Source organism: Chlamydotis macqueenii, chromosome 5 (genome assembly GCF_036417535.1).
Source record: "Chlamydotis macqueenii isolate bChlMac1 chromosome 5, bChlMac1.mat, whole genome shotgun sequence".
NCBI lineage: Eukaryota > Metazoa > Chordata > Aves > Otidiformes > Otididae > Chlamydotis > Chlamydotis macqueenii.
Window position 1 is genome coordinate 65,801,777 of NC_141560.1, and position 25,816 is coordinate 65,827,592.

Genomic DNA, 25,816 nt, shown 5'->3' on the forward strand with positions numbered 1-25,816 from the left:
ATCCTACGTGAATCAAATGGGGAGTGTAAAGATACATTTGTGGGGCTAGACTGAACAGCTGATTCTGTATTGACCAACTATGGACCTTTTAAGAATGTTACTCTTTTCAAATATTGCTTTATTTTATTTTTTATTGCTTCTCCTGCAATTGCAATGGGGGAATTTAAGAGCCCCACAAATTACTTTATCATATAATTAGTTTATCAGTAAATTTGGACCTCATACATCAATCACTATAATGCACAACCTCCACCGAGACAGAAACCAGATGTGCGTGCTTCTGCTTTCTTCTTTATAGTATCCACAGCATTATTAGTGCCTATGCTACAGCTTAAATTGAATTCAGCAAAAAGCAATGGTCTTACCCCCCTGCAAGCAATCTGATATCGCTGCGGGGATAAATCAACGTTATGTTGATTGACAACTCGTACTCTTTCTTACTCCTTCCCTGCTGCTGCATGGAAAAGGGTGAGGTGTAATTTGTGTGTGCAAAAAAAGAATTTTAAGTAGTTAGGTATAGCAAAAAGAGACTCGGTTCTAAGGTGAATGTTGTGAAGTGGACATCCATCTGGGAATCCATGGGAAACATCCTACCTATCCCACAAATTTGGAAGGCGAGGGTGTGTTTGTACCTCCAAGCTTACAGCACATCTTGCAGACAAAGGAGCGGAGCTCTGACCAGGGCAGCGTCTCCACATGATGACTATCGGTTGCTTCACAAACCAATACCTTGTGGGCCCAGTCTTTTGGGGTTCATTCATACAAAATTCTCCTTGAAGACAGAGTCCGATTGAAAAATAAGGAGCCCAGCTCCTTGGGTGCATTAAAAACCCAAACAGATCATTATTTACACTAGTTTTTAATTTTCCCGGTAATCAAGCAGTGGCTGGTAATAATCCCCAAAAGGCTGACTATACCAGCAAGACACAGCAGCTCTGTGACCACACCTCTTTCCTAGGAAAATCTCTATTCTGGGGCAAAAGGCAGCGCGTTTCTAGGAGAGCAAAACGGGAATTTCAGTGCACAGTTGCCTGGAATTGATAGTTCTCACGTTCTTAGCAGAGCCGAGCTGAAAGCGCGTACCACAGTGTGAGGACTTGTCAGGCGGCCCGTAACATGCTTCCTTTCCAAAATTAAAAAACTTCTTCTAATTGCAAGCAGACTTTTTCAGACTATGTGCCTTCTCCGGCGCTCTTTGAAACAAGCCAGCAGATGCTTCAGTGTCTCTAAAGCCTGATACTCGCTGCTGCTCATCTGCATGTCTAGTGTACCGGGAGAAGAGTTCTTCCTCCAGGAATAACATGTGTGTGATGGATTATATTACAGCTAATTAAAGTAGCCGCTACTGCTGCTGTTAAACTTGACTGGTAGATCATCCAAATACTTGCAGGCATCGTCTTATGAACACAGAATATTAAAACTGTGCTGCCTCATCGCTATGCAAAAGGGCTGCTGGAAACACGCTGCCCCGGTGAAATCAGGCACCCACACCAATACGGTCGTACCTGGAAAGCTGAATGGTATCGTGGGGAGAAGTACAAACCCGAAAAATAAAACGCACACGTTAACTTGGCAAGCAGCAGTTACGAACCCCATGTTTGAAATCGCACTCAGACGCCCACGTGGCTGAGAGATAGAAGGTTATATCGGTGTATTAGAGTGGGAAAAGAAATGGCTGGCAAAATGGCAGAATTTGAATATTACAGAAATAGGCGAGCAGGACTTGGCCTGAAGAGCGACTCTCTGTCAGACAGCAAGAGCGGGGTGTGATTCCCCAGGCCCAGGCTGTTAGCGAGGACTTTGAAAAACTATCTCCTTTCTTGTAAATGGAGTAGATTTGGACTGGAAGTCACTGGGACAAAAGAGGTGGAGCTGTCTTCACAGCTCAGTGACACTTTTCGTTCAAACACGTGAAAGCAAACCCTCAAGTGCAAGAAGGATGGTAATGTGGTACCAGAACATGATTTTTAAAGAAGTTCTTAAAGCTGCAAAGGATATTAACCACCAGGGTTGTTTCCCTTAATATATATTAAAAGCTGGTTTATATGGAAGGCCTGAGGTGCACTCGGATTTCAAACGCCTGGGATATTTTACTACTTTACTGATCTAATAAATGCAGGTGTTTCATAGCAAAAGCACACAGGCAATCAGACTGTCTGAAGGCAGCAATGAGTTGCACGCATTTCTCCCAGTATAAATAAACGGCCACGAGCACACCGAAGCGGATGGGCCATTGGCGTTAATTGCAATTAGGCCTCAAGGTGTCGAAAGACACTTGTTTTAACCAATTCATAAAAGAAATGGGATATCTTCTTCTGAAAATCAACCGCCTCCAATTTTGCCAGCGAGGGGAGAGGGAAGGCGAGGCCACGACGGTCCGTGCCGGGCTGGGGGTGCAATGGGTGCCTCTCCCACGCAGGCTCTCGCCATGGGACGTGGGATGAGCCATTGCGCGCCGTTGTCACACGCATGCGCTCCCGCTCACCACAGCCAGCCCAGCCGGGGAGCATGCCACCTCTCTGTCTTTACCAAGATCGAATGGAGCTACTCAATCAGGGGATGCCATTATTGCCTCCGCCATGCAATTTCCACTATCAATAATTCACCGTATTTGCTCGCACAGGCAGAAGGGGGAAACGGCGAGACAGATTTTTGACGGGAGGGAAGGGAAAACCAGTCGGGCAGCGGGGCAGAGCCCAGCCGGGCGATCGGCCCGGGATCCCGGCCGCGCTGGCGGGACGGGCGGCTCCGGCTGTCGGTCCCGGTCCCCGGTCGCCGGTCCCTGTCCCCGGGCGGGCAGAGCCGCCTCCGGGCCGCCTGGATTGAGCACCCGCGCCCGCTGCGCGCCTCTAGAAAGTCACCGGTGTAACGTTACCTGGGGCGCTCATTAATAAGCAATGCCTGTTATTATCTTGATTGCATTCTTAATAGGCAAACTACGGCGAGGTCAGCGCGGGAGCGATATTTAAATAGATCGGGCTTGCTTAATACCCGCCGGAGTAAACCAATATCCCGCGGCGGGCGGGCGGACCGACACCCCCCCCCCCCCGCCGCCACTCAGCTCCCCGCCCGGCCCGGCCCCTCCGCGCCCTGCCCGCCGCTCGGGGGGCGCCGGGGGAACGGGGGCCGGGCCGGGCGGGCGGGGCGGGGGCGGTGGCGGCGGCGGGGCCGGGGAGGCGGCGCGGAGGCTTTAAGCGGGGCAGCGCGGTGCCTGCGGCCGCCGCAGCCGCTGGCCCGAGGCGCCCGGGCGGGGGGCGAAGCTGCTCCGCGGGAAGGCGGCGGGGCCGGGCCGGGAGGCTCCCGTTGAGGCGGCGGGGGTGGGGGGATCCGGCTCCGCTGCCCTGCCGCCCCTCATAAAGCTTTGATGAGACACTTGAGCCGCCGCCTGTGTTGCCGGGGCGGCGGGAGGCGGCCGGTGGGACTGGGCGCCCGGGAGAGGATGTGACTTCCCGGAGGGAACCCGGACAGGCTTTGTGTGGACGACGAGGTACGCGGCGCCCCGCCGGGAAACTTGAGGGGCCGGGGTTGGGGGTAGGGCGGCTGCGGGCCGGTGCGAGGCGTCCGGGGAACGGGGAAGGGCGGCGGCGGGGCGGGGAGGGCCGGGGCAGCCCCGCGCCCCTTTGTTCCCGCACCTGTCGGTGCGGCCGGTGCCCGGCAGGGCTTTTGTTGGGGCCGGCGGAGGCGGGAGCGGGAGGAGGGGGGCTGCGCGGGGCCGGGCGGCCGTTGGGCGCCGGCGGAGCTTCCCCGACGGCGGCGCGGGGCGAGGCGGGGCCGGGCGCGGGGCGCGCTGCCCGCGTGGCGGCGCCCTGCCCGGCGGGCGGCGGGCGTTGGTGCGGCGGGCGGCGCCCCCTGGCGGCGGGCGGGCGGTGGCCCCGGCCCTCGGGGCGGGCTGCGGGACCGGGGACCGGGGACCGGGGCTGGGGCGGGCGCGGGAAGAGCCGGGCGGCGGCGGAGGACGGGGAGGGACGGGGCCGGGCGGGCGAGCTGCCGTCAGCGAGGGGAGCGATGCACTTGTTGAAGCGCAGCCGTCGCTGGAATGCGAAGCACGCCGGGCACCCTCACCGGGATTTCGGTGCCGTGGGGGGGCTTTGTTCTCCGCCTCTCCCACAGGCGTGGGAGCCGGCCGTGTGTCTGCAGTGCCGGGGAGGGATTGGGTCCCCTGGTCCTCTGACCCTGCTGGGTCTGGTGTGGAAAGCACTCCAGCCAGCCGGGAACGGACATTGGACGGTAAATGTGGTTGGCAAAGGTCTAATCAACACTTCGGAAGCCTTGCGCTATCCCACGGATTTTCCTTTTAGAGGATTAAAAAGCGTGAGGTGTCACAACTGTGACTTGCTTTGCTTCTTCGTTTTTAAGAGGCTGTTGGTATCTTGTGTTGTACGTCACGGTTAGAACACGTACTTTCCTTTCAGTTTATTGTAGTTTGCTGTTCTGAGGTTATGACTATTGCGAGATCAATACTCATTACTTATTTATATTTCTAGTAACACAGTTCTAATGAATGCAAAGAATCTGTCCCGGCGATACATTTTTCTTCAGCGAGTATTTCTGTAATCTTTAATTCATGGTGTGATAAGTACATAAAATGAATTTCCTTGGCCCTCTTTAGGTAGGAGCAGCCTTCCCGTCGCGAAGCGCGGCTGAGTGGCCGTTGGGTAGCAGAAGCGAAGGGGTCGCCCTGTTTGCCTGCAATTGGCCATCTCAAGCAAGAAGGTCGTCGTGTTGTCCTGCTTGTTTGCATCAGGTAGTGCCTTGCTGCAAATCCATGTCTCCGCTGGCAAGAGCAGGAGTGCTGCCTGCGAGCGCTTGGGTGAAAACTCCACCCCAGTGCTGGCCCAGAGTTAGTCTAGGTATGCAAGGACGTAAGCAGAGGGAACACTCCTGGCTCTCTCCGGGCTGCGAATCCCACGGTTTGGCATGTGAGAGGAGGTAGCAGCTGTCAGGGGGATGCTACGCCTCCCCACATGCAGAGCGGCGGGGTGCTGGCTGCGTAAACAAACCCGGGGCGAGGGAAAAGGGAGAAGGCAAACAGCGACGTTCTCCTGCCCGCTCCGGGAGCAGCAGGTCCGAGTGCTGTCCCTCACCCGGGTCTCAGGGCAAAGCGATGGCACCGTTTCAACTCCAAAATACCTGGAAGGAGCTGGTAGACGTTTCAGCTATTTGCTAGACACAGGAGCCTTTCTACAGGGCTGTGTAACTCACAGCAATTTTCTGCTGTAGTACTATCACTTAATGTTCAGCTTCACTGAACCTCGGCTGGGAAAACCCATTTGTAAGTAGCATGCCTTCTGTTCGCATCGCCGGTGCTCTCTGCTTTCCGGAGCTGCAGGGTAGATCCTGTCGTTACATGGCTGTGAAATCAGGGTAAACCGGGTCAGAAGGATCAAGAAGACTTTATCTGAATAATCCAGCTATAACAGTGGAGGAAAATGGGAAAGGACTTTTATCTTGGAGGGAGTAAGGCTAAACCGAAAAAAAGTTTAATTTCCAGCAGCACGCTTTTGAAGACGAAGGCATTATGTTGTAGTGTAGTGCTACGGGAGTACTACAGTATGCTGGGATACTATGAAACGTAGTGTGCAGATGCGAAGGATTTTAAAGACTCATGAGAACGTGAAAGAATATAGTGGAAAATAAGGATCCATGCTTTTGCTTAAAGGCTTTGCATACAGTGACAGCGCCGAGCTGAAAGGGGCTGCGGTTAAAAGTCCTTGCAGTACCTGTGGCTGTTACTCTGCTGATAGAGTGAGGAAAACCCAAGAAGCTGTGTGTCTAGCTGAGGTAATCGTTCTCTGCCGGGGTGCAGGTATAAAAGCAGGTCACAAGAAGCTTGCGGGTGGGAGACCCCCTCATCCCTTCTATGGGTAAGCCTGCACGAAGACAGAAACAATTGTCTTGAAGTGAATTGTGTAGTAAGTGTGGTCCTGTTCCAAAAAAAAAAAAATTCTCATATCTGCCTTCCTGGTTTGTATAGAGGCAGAAAAGTTTTTCTAAGAATATGCCCCATGCCTGCACTGGAAATTTCACGTCAGGCATTGTGTGAATTGGTGGAGGCTCCGCTGGAAGAGGATATATGCTTTTAATAGGTTAATCACCAACTTGTCCTGACCTGTTTTCAAGCATATGTTGCGAGCACTTGGTTCCTCCTAAAGAGCTAAAATGCTGCTTAATTAGGAAACTCTCAGTCATGGGATGGGGCTGGTAGGCTGTGCCCACCGGCTGTCGGCTCACAGATCTGACTGCTTCTCTTCCTTATCCATACCTGTTATTCGGTCTTACCTTTGGCTGGTGGAGTTCAACTGCGACACCCAACGGTACCAAACAACGCGGAGCCGTCTGAAATACTGGGGATGCTACGGATCGGACTGAACTGGCAGCAGTCCTACCAAAACCAGCCAACCTCATCTCAGGCACAATTCCTACCCTTTATAAATTGTGAACAGAGGGTTGACTGGGATGATGCTGATTTGATGTGATTGTAATCCTTTAGTAACACTGATAGTAGTGGTAGCAGAACGTCCCATTACAGCGTAATTTAGGCATCACAAATGGCTACAGCTGTCTGAAGATGAGTACCACAGACAACCAGAGGAAGCAAAAGGAAACTTCATTTAGTGAATTTTCATTCCCCAGTGATAGCTGCCATAAGGCTGTAGCAGTTGTATACTTTCCTTGGTAAGAATATTGTATCTTTCAGAAAAGTCATTTTTTTTTTTGAAACCAGTTAATTAGGACAGTTATTTCTGGCCGTGGCATTTGTACAGAACAGAAGGCATGATTGTTCTTATGTTTGTTTCTCCGAGTCCTTTGATCGACTAGAAGCTCTCAATGCTTTACGCTATAAATTACCTCAATACTTTGGCAGTTCATTTCTTTTTCTTGTGTACTTGGTTAGGAAAACGCAGAAATCCTTGTGACTCAGCTTCAGACTACTATAAATTATGAAGAAATGGGGGAGGGGTTCACATTTCAAATTAGGAAAGGCAATTCTAGGAGGATGGGAGGAATACTGGTTGCTAAATTTGAGATAAGCATCTCTTGGTGTCTCAAAATCTGAGCAGCTACCGCCATCTAGAGATGCACGAACCAAACGCGCTGCTATGGCTGGCCCTTGCAAGTGAGACTGGACAATTAAAATTGTCCAGTGAGTGAGCCTGCTAATCCCAGCCATTTTTGCTGGCAGCAGTAGGTTTAGTGTATACATGTGGGGTTTTTTTTTCACCCTGTAACTGAGGTGGTACCTGCGAATCCTGCTCTGGCGATGCAGGTAACTAATCTTTATACAGTTTTCCTTGCGTGGCTCAAACAGGTAAACAAGAAGGATCACTTTCCGTAAATCGTTTGCTGGCTGAACTTCAGGCTACACCTAAAGAAGTATTTGCAAGTCAAATTTATACTGGCTCGTTACAGCTGTTGGTGGGACTTGATAGCGTGTCCAAGGCTTGCACCGGAGAAGTGCGATGTAGAATGTTAAGTATTTGAGTTGCTTGAGGGGAGAGGAGGTTTGCTACCCCCACCCCATCATTGACATCTACCTGGTAGGGGATGTCCTTTAGTAAATAGTTGGTGGAATAGAAAAGAATTCTGATTTTCTTAATGTGTCGATTCAGCAGCCTTGTCCTGGTTTGAGCTGGTCCGAAACCAGGACAAGCCTTTAGCTTGGTTTCACTAGATCCAGGGTTTTCCCAATTTCAAAATTAAGTATCAAAGTTAAACTGGGTATGTGGGTATTTGTTGCTACCCCAAATGTAACAACACGGAATACGCTTTTTGTATCTGCACTTTGATTCTTAGGGTATCATTTACTGTTTTGTTTTGAGCTCACAACTTCTGATTTGTATGTTTTGTACATCGGTCTTTGGCTGTAGCAGGTTATTCCTCTGCTTTTGGGAAAGAAGAATAAGCATTGTTCCTTATTTAACTTGTGAGGAACTGCTTATAAAGAGAAACAATGCTTCTTTTTTTGTGCGCTGAACTCATAATCTCATGAGCAATTATTTCTGTTTTACAGACACAGTACATTTTGGGGGCTTTCATAATAACTGCTAGCTTATGGCTATCAAATGCCCAGTGGAATAAGAAACACAACACAATCTCAGTGGGAGCTGAGCACTTCCATCTCGCTGAGCCTTGAAAATGCAAGCCACTAGCTGATGGCATGTACTGCATCTGTTTCCAGGTGATGGCTTCGATAATTTCTTAAGATACTTGAAATTTGTCAGTGTAAAGTGTATGGGAGTAAGTGCTTAATGTATAGGTTCTGAGGAAACAGAGCTTTCCTCTGGGAAACTGAGGTGTTTGCCGTTCAAGTCAGGAGGGAACTGCAGACTGTTTATACCATAAGAGGGTGTATGAGGAGAGAGCCGTTGTACCAAAGTAGTGTTGGAAAAACTACCTTTGGCTCAGCTGGAGTTCCACATCCAACCTCTGCCTCCCCAGTATGGGCACTGGGTTACAGGTAGCCTTGTAGCCCTTTGCAAGCACGTAGCATAGCAGGAGGAGTCTGGAAAAAGATCCAGCTGGGCAAAGTCTTGAGCAAAATGCTGTTCGATGCTCTGTATTAATTCAGCATGCAAAAGACTTGGAGCATGTTGCTGTAGTTAAGGGTGTAACAATAAGAACAGGACTAGAGTTTCCCCCCTCCCGCATCCTGTAGTACATGTCTTATAAAAGAGTTAAGCATAATCTCGTGCCAGTTCTAACACATATTGTGCTTTATCCAGTCTGATCAAAACACTGCTTTCTTTAAACACAACAGCTCCTGGAAACATGCAGCTTTGTCTAGATCAAGGAATTAAAGGTTATGATCTCTGGATTCCTTAGTCCGTTATGCCACTTACTTTCTAAGCTTGGTGCAACGTTTCGTATCCATATGGTTTAGTTTATCCTTCTTTACACTGGCCATGGCGCTCTCGGTGAATGTTCAGTACTTGATATACTGAGATGAAAAGAAATTAAATCTAAACTCTTCAAGGGCTGGATTAGTAAGTAAACACACCTCCCCTTCGTCATAGCTGTCACCATTCTACAGAAATGTATGGCCGTTATTGGTATGACTGACGGGACTTGTTTTGCGGTATTTCTAGATAATTGTGCCTGCTGGCTGCCTGCATTAAGACTTGGATCTTCACTTGCTATTTACATTCCTTTTGAGTTGATAATCCAGTTTGACTGAGCCGTAAATGCCAAAAGAGAAATGCTACTTGATAGAATTTGTACTGAAAGCCAGTGTGTGTCCAAGGGGGAAGCAAAGCCACCGACAAATTCAAGCTGGCAAGGGCAACTTAACCAGAACTCGAGCCAGGAAATTGTGGGGAAGTATGAATTTGCTGCCGAACATCACAACCGCCCTTTATCTTTATAATGAGTTGAACCAAAACTAGAAATAAACACATCTGAAGTTCTCCATTTTGCTTTTCAAGATATAAACATCACAGTTTATGTCGATGTCATGATTATTTTTTTTGTTGGCAGCTGATGTCATAGAATCATAGAATGGTTAGGGTTGGAAGGGACCTTCAAAGGTCATCTAGTCCAACCCCCCTGCCTGTCCTGCAGGCTGGTGAAGAAGGACTGTTTTTATTTTATGGGAGGCAAACAGGGATGTTTCATATCTTGTTACAATAGCAGGGTACTTACTGGTATGGCACTGGCAAGTTGCTGCCAGTGAAATGGTAGAAAGAGGGTAAGCAGGTGCTTCTTTATATCTTCTTGGCAGAAATACAAATTTTGTGTAATGACTAAAGAATGGCTGCAAATGAGTTTTCCCCTTAAAAACTAATGATTGGCACCTGAACTTAAAACAAATAACAAAGCTGCCTTCCTTGGAAGTCTGTTGCTCTCTCTGTTTTGCACGAAAGATGCCTAACCGCTGCCCCCAGTGCAAAACTTTTCTGCCATTGCAACTGGAAAGTAGCAGGAATGTTAATGATGAGCAAGGATGTTGCAAAAGGGTAAGTGAGTCAATGCCACATGCTTCCATAAAAAAAAAAAAAGTCAGAAATAAGATTTAAGAAGAAAATACTTAGAGGTCTAAGCCTTCAAAGAAGTCTGCCTCCAAGTTTGACAACCCTAGATGGGACATCTTGAATTCCATAATCCTCAAGCATGAAGTCATATCAACTGGTTCTCAATCAGTTTTGTTCAACATAGATATTGTTGTATATTTTTTTTCCTTCCTCAGATTCCCGTAACTCTTAGGAAAATTATAGAATCTTGGAAATACCAAATTTCCCCTGCCTCTAGCTGATGGAAGGGCAGCTACGCAAGGAGACCTAGAATACACAATAAATAACTCCATGTCTACTCTAAATTAAGCACTTTGGAGCAAGTCTTCAGTTGCAAAGCCCATCAGACCTGTTAGTATTCAAGTTGTACTCACTAGAAAATGACTGCGGGGGAACTGCTGATACTCTGCACATCTTGTAATTAGCAGTGTTCAGGCATTCTTCAAAATGTGACCCGTAGTTTTGTTGAGGACAGTCCTGAGACATTTGTATTTTTAACAAAAAGAAGATGCATTTGGAAAAAAAAATTAAAAAGATGACTGGAGTCATCTTTTTCCGCTCATTGTTTTGATGGGGATGGTGCTGCTATACTGGCTTCATCCCCTGTAAGGGCTCAGCTTCCCTATTGTGAGTAGGCATAGCCTTGCTCTTCTCCATTTTAGACAAATTAAAGCTGACCTTTGGTCCCTGGCAGGCTGCCTGGTTTATGTTTATAGGGCTGGTAAATACCTGCTTGTGCAGTCGCAGTTCTCCATGGGAATAGGTCTTTCCTGAATTTCCTAGCAAATTTGCTGTGGGTAAAAGCCAGCCTCGGGATGAGACGGGAAGTTGTGTTGCATTTCAAGTCAAACCTCTTAGAGGTTTTGATGGCGAAGAATGTTTCTATTTTAACACTAGTTTTGCTTTTCTTGTTGTTCTTATATAATGGTCGAGCCCACAAATTAGAAGCATGAGGCGGAAAACTGAAGAATGAAGGAAGAAACAAAAAGCCATATGGCAATAGCAGGAGGTCCTGCCACCCCACCTTAGGCTCGTGACAACATGCCCTACATTTAACCTACAGTCAGGAACTAATTAATGACACAGATGGAAATGAGCTAGCATATGTATTCACAATAATACCCCTAAGGTTTTCATCAGCTGCCCGGCCTCTTTCAGGGTTAGATATTGAAGTTACCATAGAGAGATTTGCGAAATACATGAATGATACATATGGTTAAGGCAGCTCTGCGTAGTGCTGGAGGGAGGGATTGGGAGCAGGGTCTCCCCTCTTCTCTGGTTCACCAGTGACTTGCTGCAGAGTTTGGGGTGAGTCCCTTAAATGGCTTTATGGGCTTCAGCCTACCCAGGAGGAAAACAGGATTTCGCATACGGTTCCTCCTCACCGAAGTAGCTTGAGATTCAGTGTTTGCAAAGCACTTTGGAAGCTTTGACAGCGTGTCCTCCAAGAAATGTTGTACAAGTGGAAGAGTCACAGCAGCATAAGTACCATGTCTCTCTGCTCTTGCAACTCCTAAGTGGTTTTTTCCTCTCTACAACTACTAATTATCTCCGATAAGACAGCTCTGCTTTTGATTTTGAATAGGATGGTGACTTCTAGATAACCTATCGTGTTGGGAGAGGGAGAACATTTAACCCAATTAGTGTGATGAAAACAGCTATTTGATGTTTCTGGCTTTACTTTCCCTTTCCTCCCTGCACCCCGCGCTCTCCTCAGAGAGGCTCTCCTTCCCTGCAGGGCAGTAGGATGTGCTTATGTGAACAGACAGGTATTGAAGTTTTTCTAGAGAAGTGTTTATTTAATGACTAAAATCCCATCCACAAACCTACCCTTTGGAGATTAAGGGCTCTTAGAGTGAGAACGGGACGCTGGCAGCGGAGCCGCTTTCTTCGGCGGGGGCGTGTGTGCCTGAAACGAGACACCCGAGCGCGGAGGGGAGGAAGGTTGGGTGGCGTTGGGCTGGATTTTGCATACTTCTGTTTATAGGCATGTCTGGGCTATTTATGTGCTTACACCAGTGGGGGAAGGGAGGAGATCGTCTGCACACCTAGAAAGCTTTTTTTCTTCCTCTTTAAACTGTAATTATTACCAAATATGAATATATCCCTCAGGAGTCCTGAGTGTGAGGAAGCTGTTTTGCTGCAACCTGTCACATTTTGCTCCAGTACAGCTATTAGCTATAACTTAGGTGTCGGCCCCATCTGATTTTTATGACCATGTCAGTACTGGGCTGCCTTCACAGCTGGTATAGATCTGTGAACAGAGAACTGTGGATTTCCCCCAGAACTGGGTCCACTGGAACGTGCTGCTTCAATGAACCTCAGCAGTGTTTGTGGAAATAATTTCCCATGACGCCACAATCTACCGTTACGCTGGGTGACAAGTATGAAAAGTCATGAGCCAGGTAAACTTACTTTTTAATTCAGGAGGGGAAGGATTCAATGTTCATGTAATTCACAGGAATCACAGTGTAATACTCCTCTGTGAAACATGATACAACTGGGAGAAGGCAGGAGCTTGATAAATTCATTTTTTCCTGCAAGGCTGCAAGTTTTTCTTTGCTTTATGTTCCATAAAACGTTTGTACCTTGAGCAGTACAACTCAGGAAGCTTGTTTTCAGACACTTGCATCTTTGCCAGCTGTACCTCCTCACCCCTTCTAGTAATTCCAAACCCTTTTCCTCTGTGGAGCTTGTGGAATGAAAGCAGCAGCACACAGCGTTGTAAGTCTGTATGTGGGTAAGCCCCTACACTGGTGTTTGCCTGACTAAGGATGGGGCTGGGGGGAGCAGCTTATTTGGGTGGATCTCAGCTTCTTGCATGCCAGTTACAACACATGACGGTGGAAATAGCGTTGTCTGTGAGACTTTTATCCCTCTGTTGAATCCGGTTGAAGTTGGCCCCCGAATTTTTAAGATAGATTAGGGATAGAGACCAAGGCATAGCAATTGCAAAAGTCTTGCTTCGACATGAAACCACTTAGAAGGTGGGGGGAAAAAAAAAACCTGAAAACTATTATGCTTTGAAATCTGCGGTGTGCTGCTTTGTCGTAGCAAAGTATCAGTGGTGAAAGAGCACTTTTTGCTGGAGTGTTTTCTGTACAGTTGTGTTAACACTGTTGGAAAATTATGTTAATATGTTATCTCCAAAAAATAAAGCTGTTGTCACAGCAGGACACATGCAGGGCTGCCTGCCCAGTGAGGTGGGTTAGATTCCTATTGAGTACATCCTTGTTAAATGCAAATTCCTCGTTATTCCATTAGTGTAGGTGGCTTTGCAAACTTACAAGCTTTTTGCTCCTGATCTGGTTGTTCCGATGTAACTTTGGACTCGAATACTCCCAGAAGCTGCTCTGGTACCTCACTGTAAGCTTTTATCCCTTGCCCGGTCTATGGAAATTATTTCCATGGAAATGCCGTGCTAACAACTGGACTGAGCATGTGTTGAGAGAAATCTGCACACGAGGGCGGGCAGCCAAAAGATGACTGATAACACCACTGGCAAATGCAGGCATATTGTTAATACCTGTCAGGGCTCTGACAACAGGCATTTCCAGTTTCTGGTTCCTGCACATCACAACGTGCTGATCTGCTTCATTTCAAGGACTGGCTATGGCTAAAAGCAAGGTATTCTCTTACAGCAATGCCACACACAGTCAGGGTCTCAGCAAAGGTAAGAGTCTGGCAACAAATGGGTGCAGACCTTGCTCTCCTCCCTTACTCTAGAGAAAGCACTGCCTGCCCAAACCACGGGTAACTACTCCATCTGATGCTTCTGCTTTTTAACCATTGGTTTTCCTTGGCTAAGCTTCTCTTACGTTCCTGTTGAGTGCATAATGTTCTATAGGTCCTAGGAAGCTTGCCACTTGCATCAGAACCGATGGGCGCGTGGGATGTTTTACATGCTGTTCAATAGTTTATAGGGACTCGTGAGATCCAAGCTCAACTGGTACAGCAGCTTCTGGGTTGTTCCAGGGCTGCTGGACGCGTGTCACGGTACGAAGGATCCAACTCGCGCAACGTGCTCCGTTCTGTTCCTGCTCTCGGGTGCCAGTTCTCCTTGACTTCAGCAGGAGCTTCATGTGTGTACTTGGCAGAACAGCTTAGTCCTGTGATGATTCAGCACAGTCTTTCAGACCAAAGAGCCATAGTGAAATGGAAGACAAACCACAGATGCTGCTCAAAGGTCTGAGGTTCTGCCCTGACGTTCTTCCACACGCAAGTTGAATTAGCATTATATAAAGCTCTAGTGGTGATCGAAGCAAATTATTTCGGAGAATTGTAATTATCTGCTCCCATAGAGGAACCAGATAGTATCTTGGCACAGAGTAATTATTTCATGGAGTGGTGGTGGTGGTATTTCTCTTGTTTATTTGGGGGTTTGGGGTAGCCTATTCTATAGGTGAACTTTCCTTCCACAGAGGTTGGATAATGCTACTTCTGAAGGAACACAGTGATGGCATGAATGTATACTGACAAATACCCTAAAACAGATTATTGCAGTTTTCTAAGCCTGAAGTCAGTTTTGAATGGAAATTTGTTAATATTTAGGTTTTAGGCTTGGAAGTCATGTCCCTGCTGTACAGTATTCCTGGCATGGCTGTAGGAGTCGGCATTTTACCCTACCTGTGATGCTCCTGATGAGCAAAAATAAATCTCCTGGTGGCGCTTTTGTTTGAGGGAGACTTTCACTGCACACCTTGGTATTTCAACTTGACATTTTGGCCAGAAATGTTGTAAAGCATACTTGCACACAAGCACCCCTTTGGAGCTGAGTTTCTCTGTTTACAGTAGGGATCGCAAACCCGTGCAGTTTGAGTGCCCTGTGCAAACAGCTGGAAAAGCAGTATGTGTGGCACTGGCTCAACAATCAGTTCCCATTGTAAAAGTATAAAAATAGTGCACATCTGTTCTGTTCCATGGGTGTTGTCTCCCTGAAAGCTCTAATACCATCTGTGAGTCTGGCCTGCTGTTCCTTCGCTTGCACGTACTGCCAAAACTCATCCTGCCTGTTTCCTGGTATGGGCAGAATGGGTCTGAGATCCATCCGACAGAAATCCTACTGGGAACTCCTTGTAGTCCTGTGCTTGGCCAATTTAAGTATAAGCATGCTTGTAATGAGGAGAGTGTTTGGTCTGTGCCCATTAGAGCAGCTGACTTCTCTCTCTCTCGGAGCTTTGAAGCAAGTGTGCCCTTTGCATGGTTGTTTGAGTGTCTGGAAAGGTATGATGAAAGTTTGTAGGAAACTCTGATACATAACTCTGAAAGATCGGGGGTGTAATGTCACGGCATTATTATTTTGCCATTATTTTCTTTGGGTTCTTTCCTATCCTCTGGTTGACAGGAGAAGCTGGTCAGTACCTTGTTCAGTAGTAGCATACTGGGAAAAGAGGAAAATACAGCTTTCTCCCATGTTCCCAGTCCATTCCACTTGTATCCATTGGGGAAGACAGTCTGGTAAAACCTAGGAACCCCACAAAAACCCCTTGTAGTGCTTTAAAAAGATGCGTATTTCTCCCTCCGGCGCCAGCGGAGGCATTGCTGGAGTTTCTTTGCTCTCGGAGGCTGTACCAAAGGCAATACTTAGCAACATAAGATGAAAGAAAATTTCTCATGGTAAAAGTTGTAGTTTACAAACTACTTGTAAACTTGCTTGCTATTTGTCTTAGTCTTCAAAATGGTTCTTTGTCTCTGCCATCTCTGGAATTATGGCTAAGTAGATTTTATTACCTTAGGGAAAACCAACATTAGAGAATAAAAATAAAATTAATTTCTTCTTCCTGACATGAAGAACCAACTTGCAAGACTACAAATTGGGTGTGGATGTGCATGTGTATGTACTGGGGGGGGGGAAGGCGCTTTATTTTCAGTAATAAAAAGTAATTATATAGTTTGCTGCATAAGTAGCCGCAAGGATAACCGGAGTGCGTCAGACATCCAGTTATGCATGTGTTAAAGGTTAATACTATTTGTTCTCGGTACATTTAGTCTTTGCAAATCATGTGCTGACATGCATCCCATTTTGGTATCTGTTCACACACTCCGGTAATGATGCGTAGAGCAGGAACTCATGCCTGTGCCATTCAGTAGTATTTAGTAAATTGAACTTTTGTATAAAGGTCTTAGAAAATGGCAAGGCAGAAAATGAATGTCGTCGTGCTGCTAATTTTATCTTCCACTGCACACTCCTTTCTGGAGATGAAAGCGTTATGAATCTATTCACTACTGAAAGTTATTTCAACTTCCATAGCGCGTATCAGGATGCAGGAGAGCAAGTACATGTTCACAGCTGTTCCTCGGGTCTCTCTGCTGGAAATGCAGCCTGTTAAGCTGCTAGATTTCTGCTTAAATTAATGAAATAAAACAATTAACTGGTGAATTCTCATTAAATACAAATACAGAAATAAATAGTACAGCTAGGTAATTGACTGCATATGTAAACTAGCTGTAGATAATTGACATGACCTTCATTTAACGAGCCTCCTTTCCATCAGTGGAGACGACTGCCACAATTATGTGCCCTTATTCTAGCTGTAATTGTGTGGACTTTATTGAAGTACAAACTAGGTCACGTCTTCCTGAGATCTGGTCCGTGGTGGGTGACCTCCTTTCATTGCTTCAGCTTTGCCGTGCTGCATGAGAGAAGGAATGATGTTCTTGCAGCCATGAGAATGGACATCGTTCAGGAAACCAGTCTCAAATGTTATTTTGACGGAGACATCTTGTGTGACCTGAGGGAGTAGTGTAAGGCTAGGTCTCAAGGAGGCTAGCATACATCTGTTCTAGCATATATCTGTTCTACACAAGTTAGTAGGTGTATACTGTATTGTCTATGGGACAGCAATTGAACCAAGATTCCCTCTCCCAGAGAAGTATTTGATCTTGTATGCCCAGTGACATAGCTCCAGGAGGAGCGCAAAAGAGTTGCAGCTTTAGTTTTTCCTAGACAGTGAAGAGTAGAGACCTGAACCTCCTGCAGCTGAGAAGGAATGGGATGGATGCATGGTAGGACTACAGACTGAGGCTGTATCATCAGTGATTTTATTTTGTATTTTTCTAGGTGCATGTCTATCTAAAAGTGGCCATGACTACTTTGTTTTGTCTGTCATTCAGTTGTATTGATGCCCTCAGAACACATGGAGCCAGGTTGCTCCGTTTAAGAAATACTCAGCCCTGATGAGGTTCAGTGGGAAATAGTTGCTCAGTCTACCATGGTAGATCAGGCACGAGTGTACACAGAAGTACTGCGGCATCTCCATGCAAGGCCTCAGAGCGGCGGATGAGTCCAGCATGGAAAGGGGCAGTACCTTGCTCAGTAGCAGCATGCTGGGAAAAGAGGAAAATACAGCTTTCTCCATGTTCCCTGCCTGGTTCCCCTTCTGCGCAGGGTGGCATGGTGACTGCCTCTTAATCGGAAGGGTGTACATAATCTGTTAGCGTTTGGGCTTTATCAGATAGGCAGTATCTCTGATCTTTGCAATATAATGAAGGTTTGATGGCTGGCGAGCAGAGGAAAAGGACTGGAAGCTGCCACCCAAAGTGTTTCCAGTGACCTTTTTGGTGCTGTGATGGGATGTTAGTCCTGCCTCACTGAGAAAGAAATGAACTGTGCATTTGTGGGTCAGTTCGTCAGGAGCTGAAAGGTGGTGTGTTTCTACCCGTGGAGTGAGATTTCAATATTACTCTGCTATAGCATATTAGACTAGCAGATTTTGAGGAGCTGCTACTAGAAATTGCTATGGCCTCTAAAATGAAGAGATTTCCTAGGTGTTAAAATATTACTTCCTCTTATTAAATCACTTGATGTCATTTTTCTGCCAAAGGCAAGGACTGTGTGTGTTGCTCAAGTCACTGTTAAGATGGAGAGGAGAATCTTTTCACATCCTACCTGCACGGTTCCGCTTAGTCTGGACTCATTTACGAAGAAGTAAATGTTTGATCTGTGTTTGCTTGCTAGCAATATTCCATGTGTCTGTGCTGCTAAAGCTTACTTTGAGATGCTCTTATACATAGATGGGAGGAACAGGGGTGGCTTTTAGAGTGACATATTTTCTTGGGTATTATCAGTATGTTATGTGGATAATGGCTGTCTTAAAGTTGTTGGTTTTCAGAGCCTCCTTGTACACTGTTTCTTGCTACCCCAGATAATAGCAGTGGTTGTATGTCATCAGATGAGATGTAAATTGACCAAGCTTGACAGCAGTTTCCTTCCTAAGTGGAAGGCAAAATTGATTAAGGAAGGATTAATTTAACATGAGGTATAAAGTACTGTTAGATCTAGTGACCAACCAGCATGGGCGGAGGATGCTGAGGGTTTATTGAAGCCACTTGGTGAACTTTCTCTGCACCTCTGTCCTCTGTCTTCTTCCTTGTAAGAAAATTGTCCATGTGAATAAAGTTGCACAGCCACTGTTCTATTCATTTCGCATCCCTCCAAATTCACTGGTACCATGTGGGGTAAACGGCCGCTGACAATAGTTAAGGGTGTGGCCTGGTCCAGGAATCCTTCAATACTTTGCTCACCTACCTAACTTGAACAGCAAATGTTCAGCCTCCAACTGATGCAGTTAGCTGACGGGCACAAGTTTCTCTGTTTTGTGCTTGTCTTGGTGCCTCTTGTGTCATGTGCTCAGAGCCTGTCCTCCAGACTCGAGACACTGGCTGGGACCTCTGGGCACTACTCTAATAAAAATAACAGGAACTTGATTAGGAGCCAGAAGATCTGTGTTCTGTTCACTGCTCTGGTGGTCATAAAGTATGATGTGGGTGTTTGGGTTTTTTTTTTTCCTTTTAAGTTGTATATAAAACATTTCTCAGAAGAGGGAGTGTTTGAATGTTATTATTTTTGTTGCCTGTCCCACTGGCTCTGCATTTGTATGCTAGCTGAACCACCCCTTCTCCCTCTTGTCTTGTCTCTCCTTGTTTGGTAATGGAAGACTGATAACCTTCTTCCTTGTGTTGTAAATCTTCTCTGTAGTGTCTCTCTCCCTCCCCTTTGAGGAAGAAATCTGATATTACTCCCTGTAGAATGTTTTAAAAATCCTAGGATGAAAAAATCTGCAAAATATTAATGTTCTGCATGGTTAGAGCAAACAGTATGTTCCTGTGAGTCACAGATGTCAGGTTTGTTTAATCTTAATAAATCTATGCCACAATAACACTTTTAAACAGGAAGAGAGATGGAGGGATGAAGGAAGAGTTGTGCTGGGGTAGAGCGGAGTCTTAGCCAAAATCTTGTTATTGGGGGTGAGAGGAGCACAGACACAAACCCAGACTCTTCCCCCCACCCCCCCCCAATTTCATTAAGTAGATTTTGAGACCTACATTTTGGGCACTGCCTTTCTAGTACATATTTCATTTTCTTTGTATGTTTCATGATAGATTGTCTTTCCATGTTCAAGCCTTAAGAGTACTAGTTTCCCACAGCATATTTGCAGGAGATGAAGTAAGGCTTTTTACATAGCACCCTGTTGGCAAACAGAAGTAGCATTTACTCCAATGAGCGCTGCCAAGTATGAGGTACTTCCGAATGAACTTCAAAAGCTCTGAAACAGGCATGAGCTGCTTCTTCAAAAATGTGAACAATGCCATTGCTTTCTAGCAAGCAGAACTCGTGAGAGCAGGGATCAGAAGGACGAGAAATAACAACTGAATGTGATGGATGTTGTAGTAGCACTTGGGATCAGACAGAAAGTATAGCTCTCTGTCACTGCAGGACTTGGGGAGTTCTTGTTGTAATAGTTACCTAAAGTGTGTACTCTGTGCTTGAGGAGGAAGCAATTTCTACCCTGAGAAACATATGGTCTATGGAGACTTAGCAAAGCACTTGGGAAGGAGCAGTCCTACAAGCCCAGGCTATTGGAAGTCTTGATAGGAGTGAGTGGTTCCAAGCCTGGTGAAGAGTTTTCTTAGAATCATAGAATGGTTTGGGTTGGAAGAGACCTTAAAGATCATCCAGTTCCAACCCCCCTGCCCTGGGCAGGGACACCTTCCACCAGACCACTCAAAGCCCCACCCAACCTGGCCTGGAACATTTCCAGGGATGGAGTATCCACAGCTTCTCTGGGCAGCCTGTTGCAGTGCCTCACCACCCTCACAGTGAAGAATTTCTTCCTCATATCTAATCAAAATCTACCTGCTTCCGGTTAAAGCCATTACCCCTTGTCCTGTCACAGCAGGCCATTGTAGAAAGTCCCTGTCCAGCGTTCTTGTAGGCCCCGTTAGGTACTGGAAGGTCACTATAAGGTCTGCCCCTTACTGACACTCTTCCCTGGTGCTACCCCTCCACACTCAATGACGACAGAGCTGAGCGTACACGTAAGCCTCAAAGCATGGCCTACAACGTGTGCCACAGCTTGAGGCAGAATGTGTGAGAAACAGGCAAACTGCTGTATTTCAGTATGGCAGAAGAGCTGGTTGCGCTTCTGGTTTTCATGCTGGGCTCGGGCCTTTAACTATGTTTAAACAGATGCTTTGTCTCCTTGAGAACAGGCAATACGGGGCTGTGGGAAAATACAGCACAGTGGTTCTGGTCCTATCGTTTCAGTATGGCTCTTTATCAGCTCTGTAGTCCAGCAGGTCCCTTCCGTGGCATTCACATGATGCAAGCAATCTGTCCAACTCAACTTAGTACGACAGCAAGCATACTGTCCTGGACAGTTTTCTTGTTCTATATTTATGCATACATACCTTCTACTTTTAGATGAGGAGTTGACCTGCTGAGACCTCAGGATTTGTATGCCCTCTTCCTGTGTTTTGACGGTTGCTTTCAGAATACAAATGCATCTTATCCTGGTGCTGTTCAGTTTCTTGTGGATAGAACGATGAAATATTTTTGGCACAGAAAGTTCTTCAAAAAATCAAATATTTGCATTTGCACTTGAAATGGAAGTCTTGCCTTTCACGCTTGCGAAGCAGCCTTTTACTGCTGAAATGTTGCATTGCAAAACAGCAGTTCTGCTTTTGCTGTTGCTTGAAATGCATTTAGTTAGTCAACGAATAAGGAGTCTGTATAGTATCTAATCTGATATTTACTACAGAAAGACTTCGGCAGGTAAGAACTCTGACTTACTGGTACCAATGTTGCCCAAGCTTTGGCATATGCTTTATCTGAAACTCTAAATCAAAGAACACCCTTGCGCAGGAGTATGCTCTATCGCCTGTAATGAGTTGCCGTTGCATGCAGCAGATCTGTGCAGAAAATGCATAATGTCTCATGAGAACTCAGGTGAATTTTTATTACTCCATCCCTTTTAAGTTAATTTTTTTTTTTGTTCTTGTCCTTAACAGTTCCACCAAGTGAGAAGAGTGATGACCATCCTTTTCCTTACTATGGTTATCTCATACTTCAGTTGCATGAAAGCTGCCCCGATGAAAGAAGCTAGTGTCAGAGGACAAGGCAGCTTGGCTTACCCAGGTCTTCGGACCCACGGGACTCTTGAGAGCCTAAATGGGCCCAATGCTGGTTCAAGAGGACTGACATCGCTGGCGGACACTTTTGAACATGTCATAGAGGAGCTTCTGGATGAGGACCAGGACATCCAGCCCAGCGAGGAAAACAAGGATGCAGACTTGTACACATCCCGAGTCATGCTAAGCAGTCAAGTGCCTTTGGAACCCCCGCTGCTCTTTCTGCTCGAGGAGTACAAAAACTACTTGGATGCTGCAAACATGTCCATGAGGGTCCGGCGCCACTCCGACCCAGCTCGCCGTGGGGAACTGAGCGTGTGCGACAGCACGAGCGAGTGGGTGACGGCGGCAGAGAAAAAGACTGCAGTGGACATGTCCGGGGCGACCGTCACAGTCCTGGAAAAAGTCCCAGTACCCAAAGGCCAACTGAAGCAATACTTCTATGAGACCAAATGCAACCCCAAGGGGTACACAAAGGAGGGCTGCAGGGGCATAGACAAGAGGCACTGGAACTCCCAGTGCCGAACTACCCAGTCTTACGTGAGAGCTCTCACCATGGATAATAAAAAGAGAGTTGGCTGGCGCTTTATAAGGATAGACACTTCCTGTGTATGTACATTAACCATTAAAAGGGGAAGATAGTGGATTCGTGTTGTATAGATTATATTGAGACAAAATTATCTATTTGTATATATACATAACAGGGTAAATTATTCAGTAAAAAATAATTTTATGGACTGCATGTATAACTGAAGTTTATACAGTACAGTGGTTCCACAATCTATTTATTGAACATATCCATGACCTGAAGGGAACAAAAGTCATTTGCGCACAAGTTTAAAAACAAACAAACAAACAAAAAAAAAACCAAAAAAAAAAGCAAAACAAGCAAACAAAAAAGTCTGCATTACATTCCTCGATAACATTGTGGTTTGTCGCCGTTGCCAAGAATTGAAAATATAAAAAGTTTAAAAAAAAAAAAGAATTAAATTGCATGCTGCTTCAATTGTGAATTGATGATAAACTGTCCTCTTTCAGAAAAATAAATTGAACCAAAACATTCCGTTTACATTTTAGACAGTAAGTATCTTTATTCCTGTTAGTATTATATCTGTTTACTGCTTTTAACTTCTGATAGCGTTGGAATTAAAACAATGTCAAGGTGCTGTTGTCATAGTTTTACTGTTTCTCTTTTACTTTTGAACTCCCATGAGATTGAAAAAGAAAAAAAAAGTCATTACCTTATTCTGGATTAAAAACAAATTTGTTTTTTGTATGTTGTGAAGGTGTTTGCAATAGCAATCCAACTACTGACAAAAAAAATAATAAATAAAAAAAAAAAAGAGGCAACTGAAAAGGAATGGTGATGTTCCACTTCACATTGTTGAACTTCAGGCTTAAAGACAGCACTTATTTAACTGTATGGCAACATGCTTTCTTGGGTTATTGTCTTTTTTTTTTTTTTAATTATTATTTGCTGTCTTTTAAGACCTGCATTTGCTTATACCATGTTTGTTTGTGTTTGGAGTTTTTTTTTTTATTCCCCTTTCCTCTCTCTGGAAGGATGTTGGTTGTGATCTTTAAAGTATTTCACTTACCATACAACTGGAGCTTGTCCTATAGAAAATATTCTATAGAGTGTTGAGAGCTATGATTGTCACGTAATAAAAAAACTCTGTGCTTGGATCAAAGGTCTTGGTGAAGCACAAGAACGTCACTAGAAAAGGGTGTAGAAAGATGATAGTGGATCTGAAATCAGGCTGGTCGTGGGACTGGGTAGTGTGGAGCCAGTTCAGGGAGAAATAAGGGTTGCTGGAGGCTATCCAAGTCATGGTCCTGTCCATCCTGTGAGAGCTGCCACTGATGCGGGTAGCACAGCCTTACCCTCCAGAGCATCTCTAGCAGCCCCAGGCCTGCAAACTGTGGTGTGCAAACGGCAGCGGCATCCCTGCCCAAAGAAACCACTGGGGAAAGAGGCAGAAAAAGCCCTGCCTCTCATTGAAAGCAATCAGCATTTATGTTCATGTGCCTCTACCTCTGCTGTCAGCCTTAGTTTATGAGACAAATATTGGCGTAAAAAAAATACTCTTGAAGTAAGCAAAGAGCAAGTGCTGGAGGAGCTGGCTCAACGTTGCGTAGGTTGCGATGGATGTGTTTAGCCCTGCATTGTCCTGCCAGCAGCGGCTCTGAACAGGCAGGTTGTAAGCCCGAGAGCTGTGCATGGCGCCCGCGCTGACTCCAGAGAAGCAGAAATAGCTCATTAGTGAGCTCACCGAAGGCAGATGCTATATTTGTAATTCCCGTAGACGAAGAAAAGCAGCTGAATGAAGGGGAAAATACGGCAAAATAGAACTACTTCTGAAGGCTGCAGAATCTGCGTAGGTCTGCCTCGATGTTGAAGTTAATTAAAAACCTGGACTAGGCAAAGCTTGTTTAAAATATGATCCCCCATGGTAATTCTCTTTGAAGAATATATTTAATGCTGGGTTTATGTCATTTCTAGTAGAAAGCTGTGCTGAAAGCTAACGGAGCCACCGTCAAAATCGGTGATGACTTAAGGTGGAAGGGCATCCCCTTCCCTAAGATGACCAACTGTCGAAGGAGAACCAACCCAACTGTTTAATGAAAACCTTTTGTGTTGGCCATGTGCGTGCTGGCCCGTGAATGAGAAGAGAGGGTTGCGTGACCCACTTGAACATCAAACTTCAGCCTTTCCAATCAGTTGCAGATATTCAGGCTCCCGCACAGAAATCAGAAATTAAAAAAAAAAAAAAAAAAAAACTTACTGAAATGTCTCAAATTTCAACTGAAGTAATCTTCATGCAAATCGAACATCAGTGTAATGGAGAATTTCGTTTCACTCTGGCCAGTACCTGTATTATAATTATCTGCATTTAATAACCACCCGTGGCTCAGGAGCTATTCTCAGCAGTATTCTACAGCTGAGAGGTGGTGTGACGGTGGCTCCCCTCAAAACCAGGGCTGGTGGCTTAGGAAGGGGAAAGGGTGATGCAAATGAGTGAATAACAAACAGGTCACTCATTTAGACTGCAAAAAGAGATGATAGCGAGGACATGACTGTGATCTAATTCAGATACAGGAATGAAATAATTCCCAGTTCAAATAAATTTCCATAAGAGAAGTGTCAATGCATAAATCATGCTAGAAATAAAGTTCCTCGTTTCCCAAAGTTAATTACGACAATATCCTTAAGTCAGACCTCCCCACCTGGCGTAGGTAAGGGTGGCACTGGTGTGGCAGGATTAAAACAGCGGGATGGGAGGTTCAGAGGGGTAAAGGGCAGCCCTCGCGGGTGGGGGACTGAAGGATGGAGCCGAGAACCTACGGAAGAACCAGATCCTGTAGCTACACGTAGGGCGATGCTCCCTGTAACACGCCGATTCGATGCCAATTGATAGAACCAGAAACTGGCAATTAAACTGCAGTCCCGTGGCTCTCGCTTGCCCGACCTAATACACCCATGATCACAGGCTTGGCAGTTTTAATTAAAACAGAGATCGGGGAGGGGGAGGTGGTTTTCTTTCATGTCGCTTAATTAAACTCTTGCTGTGGTCTGTTTGTGACAAAGGTATATCATGCATGTCAGCAGGCCTAGTGCTGTGTTAAAGTAAAGACTCTTGCAACTGTAAGTTAATGTCTGTGGCCTTGTTCTCTATTATTCACCTTGTGTAACATAAATATTTATTGTATATTTATATAATTTTATGTTTTTTGGGAAAAACTGAAATTGGCATTAAAATTTAAAAGCAACTGCGTCATATTGTAAATATAATTAAGCTATATTTAAGTGTACTGATTAACATAATATATGTTTAACTATAGAGTTTTTTATGTTTTTAAATATATTTTCAAAATATATATATAAAACTTGGGGTTTTTTGGGGGACCATGTGACTCTTTTCTCTAATTGTAAAACAAACTTGAGTTTTACTATAAAGATGTGTGTTCTTTGTTTTAAAACAATTTTTACTTTATTTTAGCAATAAAATCTCACTCGGAGGGCAGGTAGCCCCCTGTTTCATAGTGGGACAGTTAGCGTGGGGAGGGGTGGTTAGAGTGTACTTTCCATAAAAATTGGGGATACTTGCAGAATGATGTATTTCTATTTAATTCTGGCCCGTAAGTCCTCGTGAGACTAAAAACCCATGCATGACATAGACATACGATTTTATTCAGCCGTAAAATAATGAGCGTAATGGCAGCGAAGGGGAGGGGGTTACTAACCAGAATAACTGAGGGATAAATGAGACATAAACTGAATAGTTATAGTCCAGTCATGTACCTGATTTTTAATGGTGTCATGTATATTTATATTCCCTGCGCTGGACGTATTTATGACCCCCAAGGAGTACTGGGAGTGGAATTCCTTAGATTTAACA

The 25,816-nt window shown here is 45.5% G+C and overlaps 1 protein-coding gene across 3 annotated transcripts in view; it reads left to right on the plus strand.

The window, feature by feature from the left end:
* BDNF (brain derived neurotrophic factor) overlaps positions 1-25,192 on the plus strand; it is a 41,703-nt gene extending 16,511 nt beyond the window's left edge. For 2 of the 3 annotated variants that reach the window (XM_086749405.1, XM_086749406.1), the window contains exon 2: positions 21,297-25,192. In XM_086749405.1, coding sequence (XP_086605531.1) covers positions 21,297-22,058 — 762 coding nt within the window. In that variant the 3' untranslated portion in view covers positions 22,059-25,192. Of the gene's footprint in view, positions 1-3,343; positions 3,488-21,296 lie in introns of those variants that run through there. The other variant, XM_086749407.1, reaches the window with a different exon arrangement.
* The last annotated feature ends 624 nt before the right edge of the window (positions 25,193-25,816 follow it).